Source organism: Muscardinus avellanarius (assembly GCF_963383645.1).
Source record: "Muscardinus avellanarius genome assembly, chromosome: 4".
NCBI lineage: Eukaryota > Metazoa > Chordata > Mammalia > Rodentia > Gliridae > Muscardinus > Muscardinus avellanarius.
Genome location: NC_137789.1, coordinates 63,374,862 through 63,395,009, shown reverse-complemented (window position 1 = coordinate 63,395,009; position 20,148 = coordinate 63,374,862). Strand labels below are relative to the sequence as shown.

The 20,148-nt window shown below is 38.0% G+C and overlaps 1 protein-coding gene across 1 annotated transcript in view; it reads right to left on the bottom strand.

Moving 5' to 3' along the window:
• Positions 1–17,833: 17,833 nt before the first annotated feature.
• Positions 17,834–20,148, bottom strand: part of JPH1 (junctophilin 1) — a gene marked incomplete at both ends in the record, with an annotated part of 85,681 nt that continues 83,366 nt past the window's right edge. The window contains one exon of the mRNA XM_080693846.1: positions 17,834–17,914. Within this exon, the coding sequence (XP_080549972.1) occupies positions 17,834–17,914 (81 nt within the window). The remainder of the gene's footprint in view (positions 17,915–20,148) is intronic.

Sequence of the window (20,148 nt, the reverse complement as noted above, 5' to 3'; positions counted from 1 at the left end):
GCATGCCTGTAATAACAGTATGTAGGAGGTTTAATCAGGAGGATAGCAGGTTCAAGGCCAGACTCAGAAACCTAGCAAGACCCTGTTTCAAATGTAAAGAGCAGAGTGTGTAGCTTGGAGATAGAATGCCATCAGTTCAATCCCTAGTATCATAAAAAAAGGAAAAGTGATTTTTATCTGCTAGGTTTTCCTTAAGATAAAGAATGAAACCTGTTTCACACAGAATTGTTTTCTTTTATTTATGGAAGAAAAGAACAAGAGTTAAGCTTACTACAGGATCTGAGATAAGCTATCTGCATGTTGACACTGCACTGGAGCAGATAAGGTTTATCCTCTTTTCTGTTCTTTCTTTACACATACTAATCTCAGAACTTACAAATGAATGGTGGCTATGCTGACTACTCAGTTCTGGAAGATCTAACAATATGGTATTTTGCCATGCTATTGGTTCTGGTTAAATATATTTTTATTTAAAGCCTGAGCCTTTGCCTGTGCTTATAACCACAGTGATTAAACACATTAGTAGATTCATTAGTACATTTCTGCATATCAGTGAAAATACCTTCCCTCCCAGAAGTTCATTTCTAGGCATACAATTATTATGGCCAACCATCCTCAGCTTTGTCTCTCTTATAACTTAATTTTATCTTTTTACCATGATGTTATTGTCAGAAACAGACGCTAATGAATGGTTGTATTTATTATCATGAGTATCCTATATTACTGAATATTGCTAAGCTTATTAGAGATACATTAATCATTAGTGTACCTTTTGCTGGCCATTGGGATCTTTGGGTTTTTTTTGAGAAAAGGAACTGACATTTGTATTGGTGAACATAAAATGGATAAAGGAAATGTATATATACATAATGGAATACAATTCAGCCATAAAACAGTATAAAACATTATCATTTGTAAAAATGTAGATGTGCCCTGAAGATAGTAAGTGAAATAAACTAGGTACACATAGACAAATACTGCATGATCTCAAATGTGGAATCCTTTTTTTTTTTGGTACTGGAGATGGACACTGTATCTGTGATCTACACTCCCAGCCCTATTTTTTAGTCTTTTTAATTTTTTTGTTTTTATGTGGAACATATTGAAAATGGCATTCAGACTGTGCTTGGTGCTCTCCCCCTCAAACTCCCCTCCCTCCTCCCAACAATGAGAGTCCAGGTCAATCATGCTATATTTATATTTTTACATACATTCGGATGTAGCTCCTTCATTAATCAACCTCAGCTTTCTTCCTTTCCTATTTTTTCATTCTAGTTTTGGTGAGGTTACCCCTCTATTATCTGTTTTCCCCTATATTATCCCTCTGTTATCCCTAATACTCCCTAGTTTGGGCATATTAGAGGAAACATAATGTTCTCCAGGTCTTTCCATCTTCTTATGAATGACATGATTTTGTTCTTCTTTATAGCTGAGTAGAATTCCATCGTGTGTATTTCCCATAATTTTGCAATCCATTCATCTGTTGATGGAGACCTAGGTTGGTTCCATATTTTGGCTATTATGAATTGTGCTGCTATGAACATAGGTATGCATGTTACTGTAGTTCTCTGATTTCAACCCTTTTGGACAAATACCCAGGATCATATGGTGGATCTATTCCCAGTTTCCTAAGGAATCTCCACACTGAACTCAATAGTGGCTGAACTAGTTTGCACTCCCATCAAGAGTGTAAAAGAGTTTCTCTTTCCCCACATCCTCACCAGAATTTGTTGTTATTTGATTTCCTTATGCTTGCCACTCTGATTAGGGTTAGATGGAATCTTAGCATAGTTTTGATTTGCATCTCCCTGATGGCTAATGATGTTGAAAATCTTTTCATATATCTATTGGCCATTTGTATCTCTTCTTTTGTGAAGTGTCTATTCAATTCAGTTGCCCATTTCTTGATTGGTTGTTTGTTTTGCTAGTGTAGAGTCTTTTGAGCTCTTTGTATATTCTGGATATTAGCCCTCTATCAGAGTCACTGGTAAAGATTTTCTCCCATTCTGTAGGCTCTTTAGGAACTTTGAATTTTAATTGTTTGCTGTTTACATCAGAGAAGTAACCTGCTGACTTGTCTAAAGTGCAGTGTTCATTCCTTAGGGTGAAATGTGATGCTTAAAGGAGAGAAAGAGAGAGAGAGAGAGAGAGAGAGAGAGAGAGAGAGCGAGAGAGAGAGAGAGAGGGAGAGAGAGAGGGAGAGGGAGAGAAACAAGAAAAGAGAGAAGAGGGAGGAAGGAAGAAAACAAGCAAACAAGCAACAAACATGGGCTGGGAATACAGCTCAGTAGTGGAGTGTCTGTGTCTGTCTACCTAGCATGCTCCATGCCCTGGGTTTGATTCCCAACACTGGGAAAAACAACAGCAGCAGCAAAACAAGAAACAAATATGCAGTAAATGTTTAATAAAAGAAAAAGTTAAAATTGCTAAAAAAAAGGTAAGCCTATTTGTTATAATAGTCTTAATACTATATGTTGAGAGTTTACCATGTGCTAAGGGAGCTTATGAAAGTTATCTATCTTAATTTTTATAAGAACATAATTGGGCAGATACTACTGTTCCCATGAGATCAAAACAATCCTTAAAGTATTTCAAAACAAACATGAGGTACTTGGTGTTCCTGTACCCACTGAATATGGGAGAAGACTTGAAAGGAAAGATAAGGCTGGTTTCATAAAACTGGCATCTGAGAAACTACTGTCATGTTTCAATTGAAGACTTCTTACACCTTTTCTTTTCTTTTTTTTTTTTGATATTAGGAATTAAACCCAGGACCCACACATGCTAGGCAAGGGCTCTGCTACTGAACTATATCTCCAGCCCTTTTTATACTTCTTTATTCAAACAAATATTCTCGATTAATCTGACCTATTTGTAAATCTTCTTTGGTGCATAGTGCATGAAAGTATGCTTCAGGTTGGGGAGACAAGTGGTTAGGCACGCTGCCAAGCTCAGGTCCTGCAGGGGTTTGAGGCATGTAGCAGTTTACTGAGCACCTGGGTAGTGTTAAAATTCTGGAAAGCTTCAGCAGGATAGTAAAGTTTCATGGGTTTTCTTTATAGTTTACTCAAGTAATCTTTAGAATGTCAAAAAAAAAAAAGCAAATGAATTGTTAATAGTTTGAGCTAGCCTATGAAAATATACTTGGCTTGTTTTTTTTTTTTAGATTAGTACTATTTAGTGAAGAAAAGATGGACGATTCTTAGAAAACATGGAAAGATATTCTATGCACAGAAACTCTAATGGAAGAAAATTAAACTGTGAAGCAATACTGGGGGAGACAGCAAAACTGATATGGAGAAATGAAAAATGACACCAAATCCTTCACATTACATGTATCACGACAAACTGGGTAACATCAAGTGTTATTTTAACCACAGAAACAGCTTATTCAGTAGTGCTTTTTTGGTGTAAGATTACCTAGCAAATCCTTGCCTAGTTTTAATGAAGAACGACACACTGAAGTGGTACCTGTCATTGCAGACAGCCTCAGCTACATAGCAAGGCCCTTTGCAACTCAGTGAGACCCTGTTTCAAAAATAAATAGACCAAGGTATATGGTTTAGGGGTGTAGCTCCAAAGTAGAATATCCCTGAAATATGAGCTGTAAAGCTACTTTTAAAATGCCATTTCTAGGACTTCCAGGAAGATGGTGACTGAGAAAAGCAGTGTTTATGAGTCCTGCTAACACTTGATCTGCCACAAAATCAGCGCTTTTCATAGCCAGAAAACACTATCAGCAGAGAAATAAAAAATGTAAGCACAAGGGACAGAGCAAAAGAAGACTAGAAGAACAACCACAGACCAGAAAAGAAACCAGCCCCCATTGTGGAGCCACACCAGCGCCATCATGCCTCACAGCACCAGGCTCCAGAGAGGAAAGGTAAACAAGGAGCTGAAGTGAGCAGCTGCAGATCATTCAGGTGTAATTCAGCAGTTCTTTCAGTGCAAAGAACATCTAAAACTCCCAGTGGCCAGCTCATTACACCTTCCAGGGACTCATAACAGAGCTCAAAACCAGAAAAGAAATACACCAGCCTCACAGCTGAGGGCGTGGCAGTAGTGTCATACTGCCAGCAGTGGCGGTGAGTTCACCACATCCACGACAGCTCCAGATCAGCACGCACAATAACTGTAAGTGAAATTGCAGCCCCAACAGGAGAAATCCCAGCACGGCACCCCCAGGGACCTGCACAGCTTTGATAATCTATCTGGGTCTGAGATTTTGCAGTACAACCCAGTGAAGGAGTAGTGGTGGCAAAGATACAACACCCTAGTTGCAGCTCCCCGTGGGAAAACACCCAGCTTGGCACATCCACGGTCTCGTGCAGCCTCGATGAATTCCCTGTGTCTGAAACTTTATGATACAACCCAGTAAAGGAGTAGTGGCAGCTGAGATTACCACAAACTCCAGATCCAGAGCACCCTAAGTGAAGTTGTGGTGACCCGGGGAAGAACCCAGAGAAGGCACAAACTTCTGAAATCATGGGAAAGAGGAACAACAATAGAGCAATGAGTACCCACAACCCCATAATATCAGAACCCGATAACACAGAAATTCAGAGATCTCCAGAATATCAAATCAGGAATATAACTGTAGAAATAATACAGGACTTTCAAAAAGAATTTAGAGAGTCAAAAGAAATAAAGGATACAATCATTGAAGTAAAGGCATCAATTCAAACTATAAACAATCAATTATACCACATGGAGAATAGAATCTAGCTCCTAGAAGATGATCATTCCAAAAATGAATGCATAATTTATAACTTAGAAAAAAAATCCGACAACAGGAATTTAAAATTTAAGAAATATGGGCCGATTTTGAGAGCTAACCTAAGAATAATTGGAATAGAGGAGGGAAAAGAAAGTGAAACCAAAGGGATCAACAATCTCTTCAAGGAAGTAATAGCAGAAAATTTTCCAGACATAGAGCAAGAGGTCGATACACAGGTCCAGGAAACTTATAGAACTTCCTTTAGACAGGATCAGAGAAGAGGTTCCCCATGCCACATAATTGTCAAAATGACCAATGTGGAAGCCAAGCAGAGAATCTTAAAAGCAACAAAAACAAAAGGCCAAGTGACATTCAGAGGCAAACCAATTAGAATCACCCCAGACTTCCCAAACCAAGTCATGAAAGCCAGAAGGGCTTGGAGTAACATATTCCAAACTCTGAAAGAAAACAACTTCCAGCCAAAAATTTCCTACCTAGCACAACTTTCTATGAAATTAGATGGGGAAATAAGAAGCTTCCATGACAAACAGAAAAGGAAGAAATTTATGCCTTCAAAACCAGTGCTAGAGAAAATACTCAAAGAGATTAAAAAGAAATAGGTAATATACACCAGAACCAGAGAAACAAGATTTTCAATCCAGCAGACAACTAAGCAAAGAAGAATAAACATTATTTCAAACAGAAATAAAATCTTAACATGTTAGGAATTAAAAGTTATCTCTCAATAATCACACTGAATGTAAATGGCCTCCATTCCCCAATAAAAAGATATAAAGTGGAAAAATGGATTAAAAACCAGAATCCACCCATCTTCTGCCTACAAGAAACATACTTTACAAGTAAAGATAGTAACAAACTCAAGGTGAAGGGCTGGAGCAAGGTAAATCATATTAAGTAGCCATCCTAACAAATGTGAAGTAGTATTTCACTATAGTTTTTATTTGTATTTCCTTAATGATTAGTTATGATGAGTGACATTCATGTGTTTATTGGTCATATAAAAATCTTTGGAGATTCATTATCTATTTTAGTCTTTTACCTATTTATAAATTGTATTGTTTGCTTTTATTGTTGCTAATTTTAGGATGTCTATTTGGAATATTAATATACCTTCAGATATAGCATTTGGAAATATTTTATTCCATTCTATCAGTAACTTTTAATTCTGTTTACATTGTCTTTGGATGTACAATATTTTTCTATATTTTATGAAGTTTGTTTATTCTTTTGTTGCCTGTGCCATTGAAATCATATCCAAGAAATCACTGCCAATTTCAGTGCTGTGAAGTGTTATGACCTTGGTTTTCTTCTAATAGTTTATAGTCTTAAGATTTACATTTAGGAGGACTTCCGGGAAGATGGCGACCGAGAAAAGCGGGGCTTAAGAGGCCCGCTAACAACCAATCTCCATTACCACAAAATCAGCGCCTTTCATAGCCAGAAAACACCATCACCAGAGAAACAAAAAAATCACCAGGCTCCAGAGAGAAAGCAGACTGAGAATAGAGCTCAGAGCAACGGAGGAGATACACCGGCCTCATGGCTGAGGACGTGGCAGCAGTGCTTTACTGCCGGCGGCAGCGGCGAGTTCACTGGACGGCTACAGCAAGCCGAGGTGAGCCGCTGCGGAACAGCCAGGCAGGATTTCTCGGCGCAGAGAGCATCTAAAGCTCCCAGTGGCCGAGTTCAGCACATGCTGCAGGGATTCAGAGTGGAAATCAAAACCAAGAAGAAAAACGCCAGCCCCAAAGCTGAGGGCGTAGCAGCGGCGCCATATTGCCACCGGCGGCAGCAGCACCGAATTCAGCAAGGCCAGTACAGCTACATCTGCGTACTCAAGAACAGTGAGTCAAATTGCAGGCCACAGAGGAGAAATCCCAATACTGTACTCCCTGGGACTTGACCCAGTGGGGGAGTGGTGGTGGCAGAGATATCACACCATAGGAGAAAGTGCAATCTGGCACCCCCCGCAGTCTAAAGCAGCCTCTATCGACTATCTGGGTCGGAGACTCTGTGATAAAAACCCAGTAAAGGAGTAGTGGGGTCTGAGATACTACTGACTCAAGATCCAGAACACCTTAAGTGAAGTCATAGTGACCCAAGGGAAAAACCCAGAGAAGGCACAAATTTCCGAAATCATGGGAAAGAGGAATAACACTGGAGCAATAAATGCCCACAACCCCACAACATCAGAACCCGATAAAACAGAAAATCAGAGATTTCTAGAAGATCAAATCAGGAAAATAACTGTAGAAATAATAGAGGTGCTTCGAAAAGAACTCAGAGAGAGCCAAAAAGAGATAAAGGATGCAATTAATGAAGTAAAGGCCTCAATTCAAAGCACAAACAACCGATTAGACCACATGGAGAATAGAATCTCGCTCCTAGAAGAGGATCACTCCAAAAATGAATGCATAATTTATAACTTAAAAAAAATCAGACAGCAGGAATCTGACATTGAAGAAATATGAGCCCATTTTAAGAGAGCTAACCTAAGAATAATTGGAATAGAGGAGGGAAAAGAGAGTGAAACCAAAGGGATCAACAATCTCTTCAAGGAAGTAATAGCAGAACATTTTCCAGACATAGAGCAAGAGGTCGATACACAGGTCCAGGAAACTTATAGAACTCCCTTTAAACAGGATCGGAGAAGAGGATCCCCACGCCACATAATTGTCAAAATGACCAATGTGGAAGCCAAGCAGAGAATCTTAAAGGCAACAAAAGCAAAGGGCCAAGTGACATTCAGAGGCAAACCAATTAGAATCACTCCAGACTTCCCAAACCAAGTCATGAGAGCCAGAAGGGCTTGAAGTAACATATTCCAAACTCTGAAAGAAAACAACTTCCAGCCAAAAATTTCCTACCCAGCAAAACTTTCTATCAAATTAAATGGGGAAATAAGAAGCTTCCATGACAAACAGAAACTGAAGGAATTTATGTCTTCAAAACCAGCACTAGAGAAAATACTCAAAGAGATTAACTACAAAGAAGAAATAGGTAACACACACCAGAACCAGAGAAACAAGAGTTTCCATCCAACAGACAACTAAGATTGGTTATCTGTGGAGATTCATTACTTATGTTAGTCTTTTACCTATCTCTAAATGGTATTGTTTGCCTTTATTATTGTTAATTTTTAGGATTTCTAGTTGGAATATTAATATACCTTCAGATATAGCATTTGGAAATATTTTATCCCATTCTATTAGTAACTTTTAACTCTGTTTACATTGTCTTTGGATATACAATTTTTTTTTTTTTTGGTAGGGAGTTTGTATACTCTTCTGTTGCCTGTGCCATTGAAATCATATCCAAGAAATCACTGCCAATTTCAATGTTGTGAGGTTTTATGACCCAGATTTTCTTCTAAAAGTTTATAGTCTTAAGATTTATATTTAGGTCTTTTATCTATTTTGAGTTAATATTTGTATATGGGATTAGGTAAGGGTCCAATTTTATTCTTTTCCATGTAATTATTATTTTTCAACAATATTTAGTTAAAAGATTTTTATTTCCACCACCAAATGTTCGTGGAAACCTTGTCAAAAATAACTCGACAATATAGGGAAGAATTTAGCTCTAGGCTTTTATTTAACTCCAATGGTTTATATATCTGCCTTTAGAATAGTACTATACTGTTTCAATTATTGTAGCTTTATATGGTTTGAAATCAGAAAATATATATCTTCTAGCTTTGTTCTTTTTCAAGATCGTTTTGGGTATCTAGAGTCCATATTCCATATTAGGATAGATTTTTTTTCCTGAAAAATAAATATATAAATATATGATAGTTTCACCTAAAAAAAATTGAAAAAAATATTCTCTGGTAAGAAAGCAAAAATAAATATTGAAATGTTATCTTTAAGTCATCAAAAGCTTGGTATCAGACAAATGAAACTGTTATGAGAGATTATCATTTTTAATTTTGGATAAATTCCTATAATACTAGACGTCAACCACTAAGCCAAGCATGGGAGGGAGGGATGGGGAGAGAATGGGGTGGGGATCGGGTGGGGGCTGACTGGGTGATGTGTGCATGTATGTCTACAAAAGTTTGTATCCCACTATGATGTATGAATACAATGCACCAATAAACAAAAAAGATTTACATTTAGGTCTTTTATCTATTTTGAGTTAATATTTGTATATGATGTTAGGTAAGGGTCCAATTTTATTCTTTTTCATGTAGTTATTAATTTTCAACAATATTTAGTGAAAAGATTATTATTTCCTTCAGCAAATGTTCTTGGAAACCTTGTCAAAAATAACTTGACCGTATATGGAAGAAAAACCCAAACATATAAAAATTAATCAGGAAACCAAGCATGAGAAGGAGGTAGGGGGAGCAAAGGGTTAGGGTTTGAGTAGGGGCTGATTGGATGATGTGTGCATGTATATGTTTTTTTTATCTGATTAAGATGTATGACTACAATACAATGTACCAATAAAAATTTATTTAACAAAAAAAGAAAGGAGACTTCCATTTACTAAAATGATTGTCTCTTGTTAATCATATGTAAATTTTTAGCTAATAAAACAATGTGCTCATTTTGCTTTCTAAAATAATAAAATCATATAGAAAATAAAAATAAATAAACAAAATGCCATTTCTATTATTGTCTTATTGATCTGGCTAGAGTCTCAAGTACTATAATGAAAAGAAGTGGTGATAATGTATATCCTAGTCTTGTTCCTGTTTTTCGAGGGAATCCTCACAGTTTTTCCCCATTAAATAAGATGTTGGCTGTGGCTCTATTGTATATTGCCTTTATTAGCATAAATGGATGTTGGATTTTGTCAAATGCTTTTTCAGTGTCTACTGAAATGATCATGTGAGTTTTGTCTTTGCTTCTGTGTATGTAATGAATTACATGGATTGATTTTTGTATGATGAATGAGCCTTGTATCCCTGGGATGAACCCTACTTGGCCATGGTGTATGATTTTCTTGATGTAGTTTTGGATGCATGTTGCTCAAAGGAGTACAAATAGGAAAAGATGACCTAAAACTATCACTATTTGCAGATGAAATACTATACTTAGAAGATCCAATATACTCAACCAAAAAGCTTATAGAACTGATTAACAAGTTCAGCAAAGTGTTAGATACAAAATCAATCTTAAAATATTAGAAGCTTTCCTGTATGCCAACCATAAATCCACTGAAAAATCCAAGAAACACTTCCACTCGGGATATCCCACAAAAAATAAAATACTTATGAATAAGCCTAAGCAAGGAGGTAAAAGACCTCTACAAAGAAAATTAAAAAACATTTAAAAATGAAATCAAAGAAGACCTTAGAAGATGGAAAGATCTTCCATGTTCATGGATAGGCAGAATCAATATCATCAAAATGGTCATTATTTCTAAAAGTGATCTACAGATTCAATGCAATATCCATTAAATTACCGAGGTCATTCTTCACAGACATAGAAAAATCAGTCTTTAAATTCATTTGGAACAACAAAAAACCCAGAATAGCCAAAGTAGTTCTGAGCAACAAAAACCATGCAGGAGGAATCCCAATACCTGACTTTAAACTATACTACAAAGCCATAGTAGTAAAAACAGCATGGTACTGGCACAAAAACAGATACATAGACCAATGGAGCAGAAGAGAAGACTCAGAAACAAATCTGTATATTTACAGCCAATTGATTTTTGACAAAGGGGCCAAAAACACACTGGAAGAAAGCCTCTTCAACACATAGTGTTGGCAAAACCGGTTAACCATTTGCAGAAAAATGAAAATAACCCCCACTTTCTCACTCTGCATTAGAGTCAATTCACGATGGATCAAACACTTGGAAATTAAATCAGAGACCTTGCACCCCTTGAAGAGGGCATAGGTCCAACACTGCAACACATAGGCACAGGTCAAAACTTTCTCAACAAGACCTCAAGGCACTAGAAACAAAAAGGCAGATCAATACTTGGGATTGTAGTAGACTGAATAAACTGAAGAGCTTCTGTGTGTGGTGGGGCATGCTGTAATCCCAGCATTTGGGAAGCTGAGACGGGAGGATCATGGTTTGCAGCCAGCCTCAGGTATTTAGTGAAGCCCTTTCCAACTCTGAAACCCTGTTGCAAAATATAAAGAATAAAAAATAGGACTGGGGTGTAGCTTGGAGGTAGAATGCCGATGGGCTCTACCCCTAGTACTGCAAATAAATAAATAAATAAATAAATAAATAAATAAATAAATAAATAAATAAATCTCAACCGACAGAATGGGAGAAAAACTTTTCCAACTATTTCTCTGATAGAGGATTAATATCTAGAAAACAGAGAACTTAAGAAACTCAGCAATAAGAAAACAAATAACCGAGTCAAAAAATAGGCAAGTGAACTAAATAGATACTTCATAAAAGAAATTAAAATGGCCAATAATTGTATGAAAAAATGTTCACAACTACCCTGAGATTTTACCTAATTCCAACTAGAATGGCAATCACTCAAAACACAAACAACAAATGCTGGCAAGGATATGGAGAAGTGAGAACTTTAATACATTGTTGGTGGGATTGCAAATTAGTGCAACCACTTTGGAAAATAGTATGCAATATCCTCAGAAGAATGGGAACAAACTTATCATATGATCCGGCAATACCACTTCTGGGTATCTACTCAAAAGAATGGAAAACATACTACCAGACTAATGCATGGGTATCTTACGTTCATAGCCACATAATTAACAATTGCCAAACTATGGAACCAGCTAATACGTCCATCAACAGATGAACGGATTACAACTATGGGATATGCACACAATGGAATTTTACTCAGCTGTAAAGAACAGAATTATGTTGTTTACAGGGAAATGGATGGAACTGGAGAACATTATGCTAAGTGAGATTAGTCAGTCACAAAAAGTAAGAAATCAGATGCTCTCTCCCTAATATGAAGCAAGGGAAAAAATGGGTCATAGGAGAATCTCTAGACGAAGAAGAAAAACTACAGATGAGGAAATAAGGTGACCTGAGGGGGATTGGGGGCAGAGAAATTCCCTAATGTACATGATGTATACTCACAAACATATTAAAGTCAATCACTAAGCCAAACATGAGGGAGGGGGAGGAAATGGGGAGGGAATTGGGTAAGGGTTGAGTGATGTGTGCATGTATACCTCTACCATCTTTTACTCCATTAAGATGTATGACTATAATGCATCAGTAAAAAAAAAAATGCCATATCTAGTTCGGGTCATGAGTTCTACAACTTGTTAAGAGCTACAACAATGCTACCAAGGTTTCAGCATCTTTTTGGCTTTCATCAGCTTTAGAAGCAGTTACTTGACCTGTAGGTACTTATTTTACTGGCTGGCTGTTGCCAAAACATCCAGAAAATGAGGAAGATTCTTCTCATCTCTGCCTCTGTTAGTGCACCATACCTCATAACCTGTTAGTCCATCATAGTCCTTTCTTCCTAATATGTGCCATACAAATGCCAAGGATGTGATGTTCACAGTCCTGAAGCAGAAGACCCTCATTGATTTCCCTTGAGCAAGTATCATCATGAATGCCACTGAACGTTCAATATTGTTCTTAATATTTTACAAATGAGTTTGCCTGGATCAGGGAAGGGGACAAGGAAGGATCTGTACATCAGTGCAGTAAGTTTCTTCTACTGAATTCATCACTGTTTCTCTTCTTTTCAAGGACTGAAATATTCTTTACCAAGTCAGTGAACAGCTTTATTAAATTGTAGGCCTTACCTGGATGTGGTGTCACACACCTTTAATTCCAGTACTTGGGAGGCTGAGATAGGGGGACTACAGGTCTATGGCCAGCCTCAGAAACTTAGGCTTTTCAAGATAAAAAATAAGAAAGGTTGAGGGTGTAGCTCAAGAGGTAAAATGCCCCTGGGTTTAATCCCCAGTACTCCCTCCCCCCACAACTTACAGGCCTTTATGTCACTTTCATATCTAATACTTTATATAAATCAGATCTGGGATTCAAGAGAATACCAAGGAAATTTTGTGAAATGTTGAGATACAATATCAAAAGAACATCACAGAATTGATCCTATGTTAATCTTACCTATGTTAATTGTGAGACCAAGTTCAAACACATACCACGCTCATATATAGTGTGCCAACATATATACTCTCATATATGCTCATATATACTCTGCCAACATTATCAGTAATAATATTTAGTATTTTTATAAACTTCAAGTGTATATATGTAGATTATATACAGGCATATAAATATGTATATATGATAGTTCCTTACTAGAACTCAGGAAACAGGAAGTCTATATGCACTATTCAGAACTTAAGAGTAAACTCAGTAGCAGGAGCTTATGAATGGCTGGGCATGATAGTGCACATCTGTAATCTCAGTACTTAGGAGGCTGCGACAGGAGGACTGAAGTTCAAAGCCAGCCTTAGCAATTTAGACCCTGCGTCAAAATAAAAAATGGTTGAGGGTGAGGCTCAGAGGTGGAATGCCCCAGTTCAGTTCCTAGTAACACACCAGGGGAGAGAGAGAGAAGGGGAGGGGGAGGGGGAGAAGCTTTTTTGAGAGATATGGAAATGGTTCAATTGGATTCACACTGCTACCGTGGATTCATGGTACTTGCCACATCTTTATGGCTGATGGGCCACAATGTGGAACAATGCCAACTATTATATGAAATGGAAAAGCACAGCTGGACATGGTGGTGCACGCTTGTAATCCCAGCATTTGGGAGGCTGAGATAGGAGGATCACGGTTCATGGCCAGGCTCAGCTACTTGGTGAGGCCTTTTGCAACACAGACCCTGCTTTAAAATAAAAAATAAAAAAAATAGGCTGGGGGTGTCACTTGGAGGTAGAATGGCCCTGAGTTCCATCTCTGGTACTGGAAAAAAAATGAGTTAAGATTTAGCCAGCCCTGGCACTTTACTACAGCTCTTTCAACTTTTTGGCTATGTGATCTTGGGCAAGTCATTTAATTTTGAGTAAACTTCCAAGGGATGTTATAAGATTCCAGTGAGACTCTGATGGGAAAGCTTTCTGTAAGAGAATGTCTCCTATTCTTCTATACTGGAGTTTGCATGTTAGTGTTTAAGAGGGAACGGCAGATAGTTTTTGATTTTCACTGAGAGTCACTACGCACCACTAGAGAAACAACAAGATGCAACCTGCAGCATAATTGGCCTTGGGACTAGTCTCACTGTATTTCTCAATGTGATATTTGAGACATTTACTAGGAATTGAATCATTTTCTCTTAGTTTTTCTGATGAATAGACACATGTACAAAGGACTTAATTCCTGGCAGGCACAGTATGGAGCACTTAACATAAATAAGGTCACTTCTCGTCACAACTACCCTGGGAGAGGAAACCAGGGAATTAGAGATGGATCTACATTCAGTCATGACCACAGCCAGAATTTCACCTATTTACTGCGTTTAGTAGCAGTTGCTGTATTCTGTATGTTTGCTACTTTCTCCTACGCCTGTAAATCAGATTCCTAATAGAGGCTATTCCAGAACACTGGGTACTGTACAGTACCTTTGGGTGAGAAGGAAGTATAATTCTCCCCTCTCAGGTAATTTTCAAGCCTTGGATAATCAAGTGCGGAGTGATGTGCTGTGATACTTACTGGCAGAATATGCCATGTTTACAGCCACCCAGTAAGTTGGAAAGACAAGTTCCAGAGCATGGGAGGACAGCTGCAAATGGCACCAGGTATCTGCCTGGGGAACTTTCTTGAGAATTACTGCATTAAAGAGCATGCAGAATAGTTTCCAGATTTCCCAACCACACAGGCTTCAACCCCAATTTTGGCTGCAGCCCTCAAAATGTGTGGTTTGGAAACAAAGCTGGAATCAGTAGTCTCCCTAGCACAGATCTGTGCTCTCTTCCTACAGGATCTGCTAGGGGACTGTTTTAAGTTGATATGCCTGCTAGAATCTAGACGTGATAACTTTGTGCATTCTTTATATGGGGATCTCCACTACCTTAGCTCTCAACAGGAGCAATGGACTTGGGAATTTAATAGCACCACAGCAACTTCCTGGGACGCTGTTTTGGCGACAGTCCTTTTATTATAGCACACAAGGCATCCTGCCTACATGTCAAGCCCGTCTAGGCCTGCATCTCAGATGGCTTCAAAAGGACTCCTGTGGCTGGAAGTTCTGAAGCAGCAAGTTGTTGCAACTTTCTGTGGTGCCTAACCTTCTGGGAGTGTGCTTAGCAGTAGGGGTCATAGCAACATATTAATTTATTTGGGGCACAATGGTAAAACAAAACAAAACAAAACAAAACAAAAAAAACTTTAATTAACTCAAAAGAAACTATGCAGGAGGGAGATTTACTTCAACTTTGAGAGTTTTCCTTAAAAATAGCAGCAGTCTTAAAACCCTGGATAAGGCACTAATCCAATTAATGAATGCATTCAGCAGAGCAATGAATCTTATTTTGTAAAACTATTTGAAAGGCCCAGAAGAAAGGAAATATAGAAAAAAATCCAGCTGAGCATTATAACTACCTCTGCGATGTCACTTCCTTGGGCATTTATCCCATTTCTACTGTTAAATTTTCAGTAGATCTCTCAACATTATCACCACCCAAAAAGATTCCACACAAGACAGTAATTTATTCATAAAGAAAATACACCTCCAATTATTAATAACCAACTTTTTTTTATTAGAGCAGATACAGTTGTGAAAACTGTACATTATACATTTTGGTTTCAAGGATTATAAATAAAGGAACTCGCAAGTAGGGAGTTCTTTTTCACAGCAAGAAACTTTAAATAAACAAAGTCATGTTTTATTAAGTACATTGGCAGACTTCATGTGCTGTCCAAAATGTAGAGTACAGTATAACAACCCATTAGAAAGAGCCTTCATGTAAAATACAGCTGTGCACATTTTAGAAAAATACCAACAATTTGAGCTTTGTTTTAAAAAAGCTTATAAATCATACATATATTTATAAATGGAACCAACATGCTCACTTTATAAACATATCCTTTAGTTGTCTGTTACCCATTATTTCCAAAGCATTACACCTTTTAAATAAACACTTAATAAGATTAAATATTTTTCTCTAAAAAAAAAAAATAGGCTTTCCCAGCATGAGGAGCTACGGGGTTGGGAGGGTCAGTGAGAGCATTGAGACCGACAGGAACTTAAACGTTTGTTCTTGGGTAAAAATGTACTTCCTAAATTTAAAAGTCAAAGCAAAATGTAAAAAATAAATATACAAGTTGTAATTTTTCATTTGCTCTCTTTCTGCCTTCTTCTTTATTCCATATTGGTCACACCCAGGATTCTTGACATATTGTACTTCTGCAAAAAACACCACTGGGTTACTACCCTGCAGCTGACAGAGCGCGCAGCCACACCTGTGCTAACGTGGGAGTTGTGCGAGCTGTCTCTTCTGCATTGAAAAGGTAGCTAACAAGGTAAAAAGAATCTGATCAAACCATGCAAATCACGGACAGATTTAGGAGGAGCTCCCCCTTCACGACATAACGTCTTAAAGAGATTTAACGCACATCTTTCCTCCTCTTATTTCTTTTTAAATAATTACTTTTATGAAGACCATGTAATTTCTCTAAGCAAGCATGCTTCTGAGTAATAAAGGATAAATTATAAAACAGCAAAAAATCAGAATATGGCAGGATGACGAACTGAAAAAGATTTTTAAAATAAAAATGTCTAATCTTTTAAAGTTTGAGATGAAATTACAAAAGGTCTTGGAAAAAAGCGAAAGGCGGAAAATTGAGAAACAGTGATTTAACAAAGCTTATGCTCTACCTGAATGTATCCAACAAAAATTTAAGTGTGTGTGGGGGAGAGAGAGCAGTTATTAATAGCATCTTGCTTAACTTTCATGGGAATTAACATAGCCACTGACAAGATTTTATTTGGTTGTAAAGTACGTCAGCAATGAAACTGAACCCTCTAAACACTTATTACTGCAATCCATGCAACATTTTGACTATACTTCTTAGAATTCTGTTGTCTATCAGCTTTTAAAATGTAGCACCTCTTAAGTGCATAATTCATCTCAGTAATGTTAAAAATATTTTAAATTAAATAATTTCTTAGGAAGGGAAAATGCCTTCAGACTGCTGAATTTTAAAGGTAAAGAGCCTTTTATAGGAAGAATAAACAATGTGAAAAATGATATACTGCTATAAAAATAAACACATTTTTTTCCACTAGCATTTTATTCTTCTTTTTTCTTCCTTGAGATGCAACATGTGTGTTTCGTCCAGCCAGGACCGCAGGTGGTAGATGACTATACATCGCATTTAAATAAACGGTGAAAAAGGAGTCGTGCACAAGCAAACGAAATGTTCTCTCCCAGAACATTCTAGGAGATGTTAAAGCAGCAGGTCATGGCATAAGACTGGTGAGTGATGCTGCTACCTATTTCTTCTAATGAGAAAGGAGTGAATGTTGGAACCACGTCCACAGCAACACAATCCTCCGACCGCATTCCTCGGCAGTCGTTTCCCCAGCTCCCTACTAAAAACGTCAGATGGTAAAATAGTAAGGCAGCTGTTGACTTCCATCAGAAAACAAAACAAAAAAAAAATATGCAGCTCCATACATTTCCAGTTTAGTCACACTCTGCTAGGACAGATGGAGTAGCCAATGCCAAGAAACCTCGCCGGATGGGGCTGCTTCAGCAGATTTTAAAAAAGAATTATTATTAAGTTTTGTTCTCCAACATGGCTGCGTGCTTCAGCTCCCAGAGGACCCCAAAGCCACAAAGCATTCCCGGGGGACTGAACAGGTCCTCTGGCTCTGCATTTTCCAAGTTTTCTCTCTCGCGATCCCATCCTAATTCCAAGCCTCCTTGCCTGTGTCTGAGTCTGACTGGGGTGTGCCATTTAAAGGGCTGATGACACCACGGCAGAGAACTGTGGGCTAACACCACTAGTTGTCATGACTTCACTGAAGGGTCAAAACAGTTACAGCATTAAGTAACTACATTGAATCACATTCAGGCACAGCCAAAATTAAAGTGAAGGACAATACATCATTGTTTTTTTAAAGTATAAATTTGAATATGAGAATAGAATAATGTTATTTGTTGTAACTTTGTATAGAAATTAAGGCTATTCTTACCTGTCCTAATCCCAATCAAGTTAGAAAGTGAACAAAAAGAATGGCCAACCCGATATTCAACAGCATGACAAGGACAATCATGACTGAATTAGGGCCCTGGAAATGAAACAGAACAAAACAAGCATAACGTTTCCATGTTAATACCGGTCTATTAACCAAAACATGATGCCCAAACTAACGCCCAACGATTAAGAAAACAAACATGGCCGCAGTAAATAAGTTGTGAATAATGACAGCAGTTCCAAAATGTATAAACTAAAAAAAGGAAGCTTTATTTATTTCTTTGGCAGTACTAAGGATGGAACCCAGGGACATTCTACCTCCAAGCTACACCCCCAGCCCTATTTTCCATTCTTTATTTTAGGACTTCACTAAGAGGCTGAGGCTGTCCTCCAATTGCCATCCTCCTGTCTCAGCCTCCCAGATGTTGGGTTTAAGAGTGTGTGCCACTACGCCCGGCTAGGAGGCTATATTTAGATGGAGCTATTGTTGTACTTTCACTTAAAATTGAACCCAGTCTTGAATCAGGTGAAAAATGTTTTCAGTAATAACCTAATCCATTCACCTCACGACAGTGGATGAGAGTCTGGGTCCAGTGCATTCACCAGGAGGGGGATGGGAGTTAATGGGTATTAGACAGGCACTGTCAGGATGCTAGTCCAATAAAGAAGAGCTGTGTCCGCAGTAATTAGAAAGTGAGAGTAAAAACTGAGGACAATGGACATTTGTAGAAAAATAAAATTTTTCTAGGGAAAAATTTAGAAAAATGAGGTTCTTCGACTTTTGCTTTTCCCTGATCTTTCATTTGGATTCTCCCTTCTCCAACAAGTTAAACTTGAATACTTTAAAAAGGTCTTCTTGCAGGTCTAATTTTTTATTTCTCTAATCAAAACCATATCATTTCACAAATCAAGTTACATTTAACAAACTACATAGTCCTATTTTGATAGAATTACTATAATAAATACCAGATATTACAAGGTCTCCAAACTTTGTTAACTGGTTTAAACGAAGCCTTACATGGCCCTTGTGCTCAGATCTGGCTCCTAGAGAAGCCACTTTTATTAGAAAGACCTAATCTTAGCATTTACTACTAAAATAGTGTCTTATTCTTAAATAGCATTAAAAGTGTTCCAAACTGGCCTTAAGAGATAGGAAACTTTATTATTCTTAACAGATGAGGAAACAGGTATACTTTATTTGGGGTATAAAATCAGATTATAGTGCAAAGGCCTCAGTTTTTAAATCTTTGGTGCCAGGGATAGTAGTAAGGAAGACTGGAACTGCCATTGGTCAAGTGCTCATCCCTCAGGGCACAGGTCACATCATTTGCTGAAGGAGGTGTCTCCCGCGCTGGGCCATGCCTCCATCCTGGACAGAGGTCATTGTGCCCTGTTCTCTCTGGTCTGCTTTTCACATCTTACTGCCATTGTTGGATTCCACCTTCCCACTTGGCTCTGAGGTTCACCGCAGCAAGGGCTTTGTCTTGGTCACACTCACCTAGTGCCCAGTTCATTCAGAAAACCAAGGTTTAATGAGTACCTCCTACATCTCACTACTTTTCCAGGTGCTGTGGGTGTGGTGGTTGAACTAAACAGATTGAATCAATGAATTAACACTTGAATAATTAGTAAATGGGTAGGGGTAGGAGGTAAAGGAAGATGCCCTTGAGAGAAGGACTATTAGGGAGAAGAAACCCTCCAATTCTTAAAACCCAGTAAGAGGGAGACATGTTTTTTATAAAACCAGGCAGTGGACCCCAAAAAAGCAGAATCACAGAGAAAGTACCTTTGGTGAAGCCAACTTTAAAAGCTTAGGGTAAAGATGGGCATGGTGGAATACCCATAATCTCAGTATCTGGGAGGTTGAAACAGGAGGATCTCAGGTTCAAAGCTAACTTCAGCAACTTAGTAAGGCTCTCAAGAAACTTAGTAACACCCTGTTTCCAAATAAAATAGGGCTGGGGAGTAACCCAGAGATAAAAAGCCCCTGGGTCCAATCCCGTGAGTGTGTGCGACAGACAGACAGACACACACAGACACACATAGCTCAAGGTAGGAGCCGAGCATGTGGCCCAGTGGTAGAGTGCTTGCTTTGCATACATGAGGTCCTAGGTTCAATCGCCTGTACCACACACACAAAAGCTTACAGCATGCGTGAATCTTTAGTTCCTATTTCATAAAACCTTACAAGGGTCTGTGAATTTACTAATCACTAAGGAATTGGTTAGTATTTGGGTTTGTATATTGTCTTGGCTTGAATTTAGCTTACTATTTTTCTTCAAGTTTTGACCTACATCTCATTGTTCTGACAGTAATGTATAAGTTGTG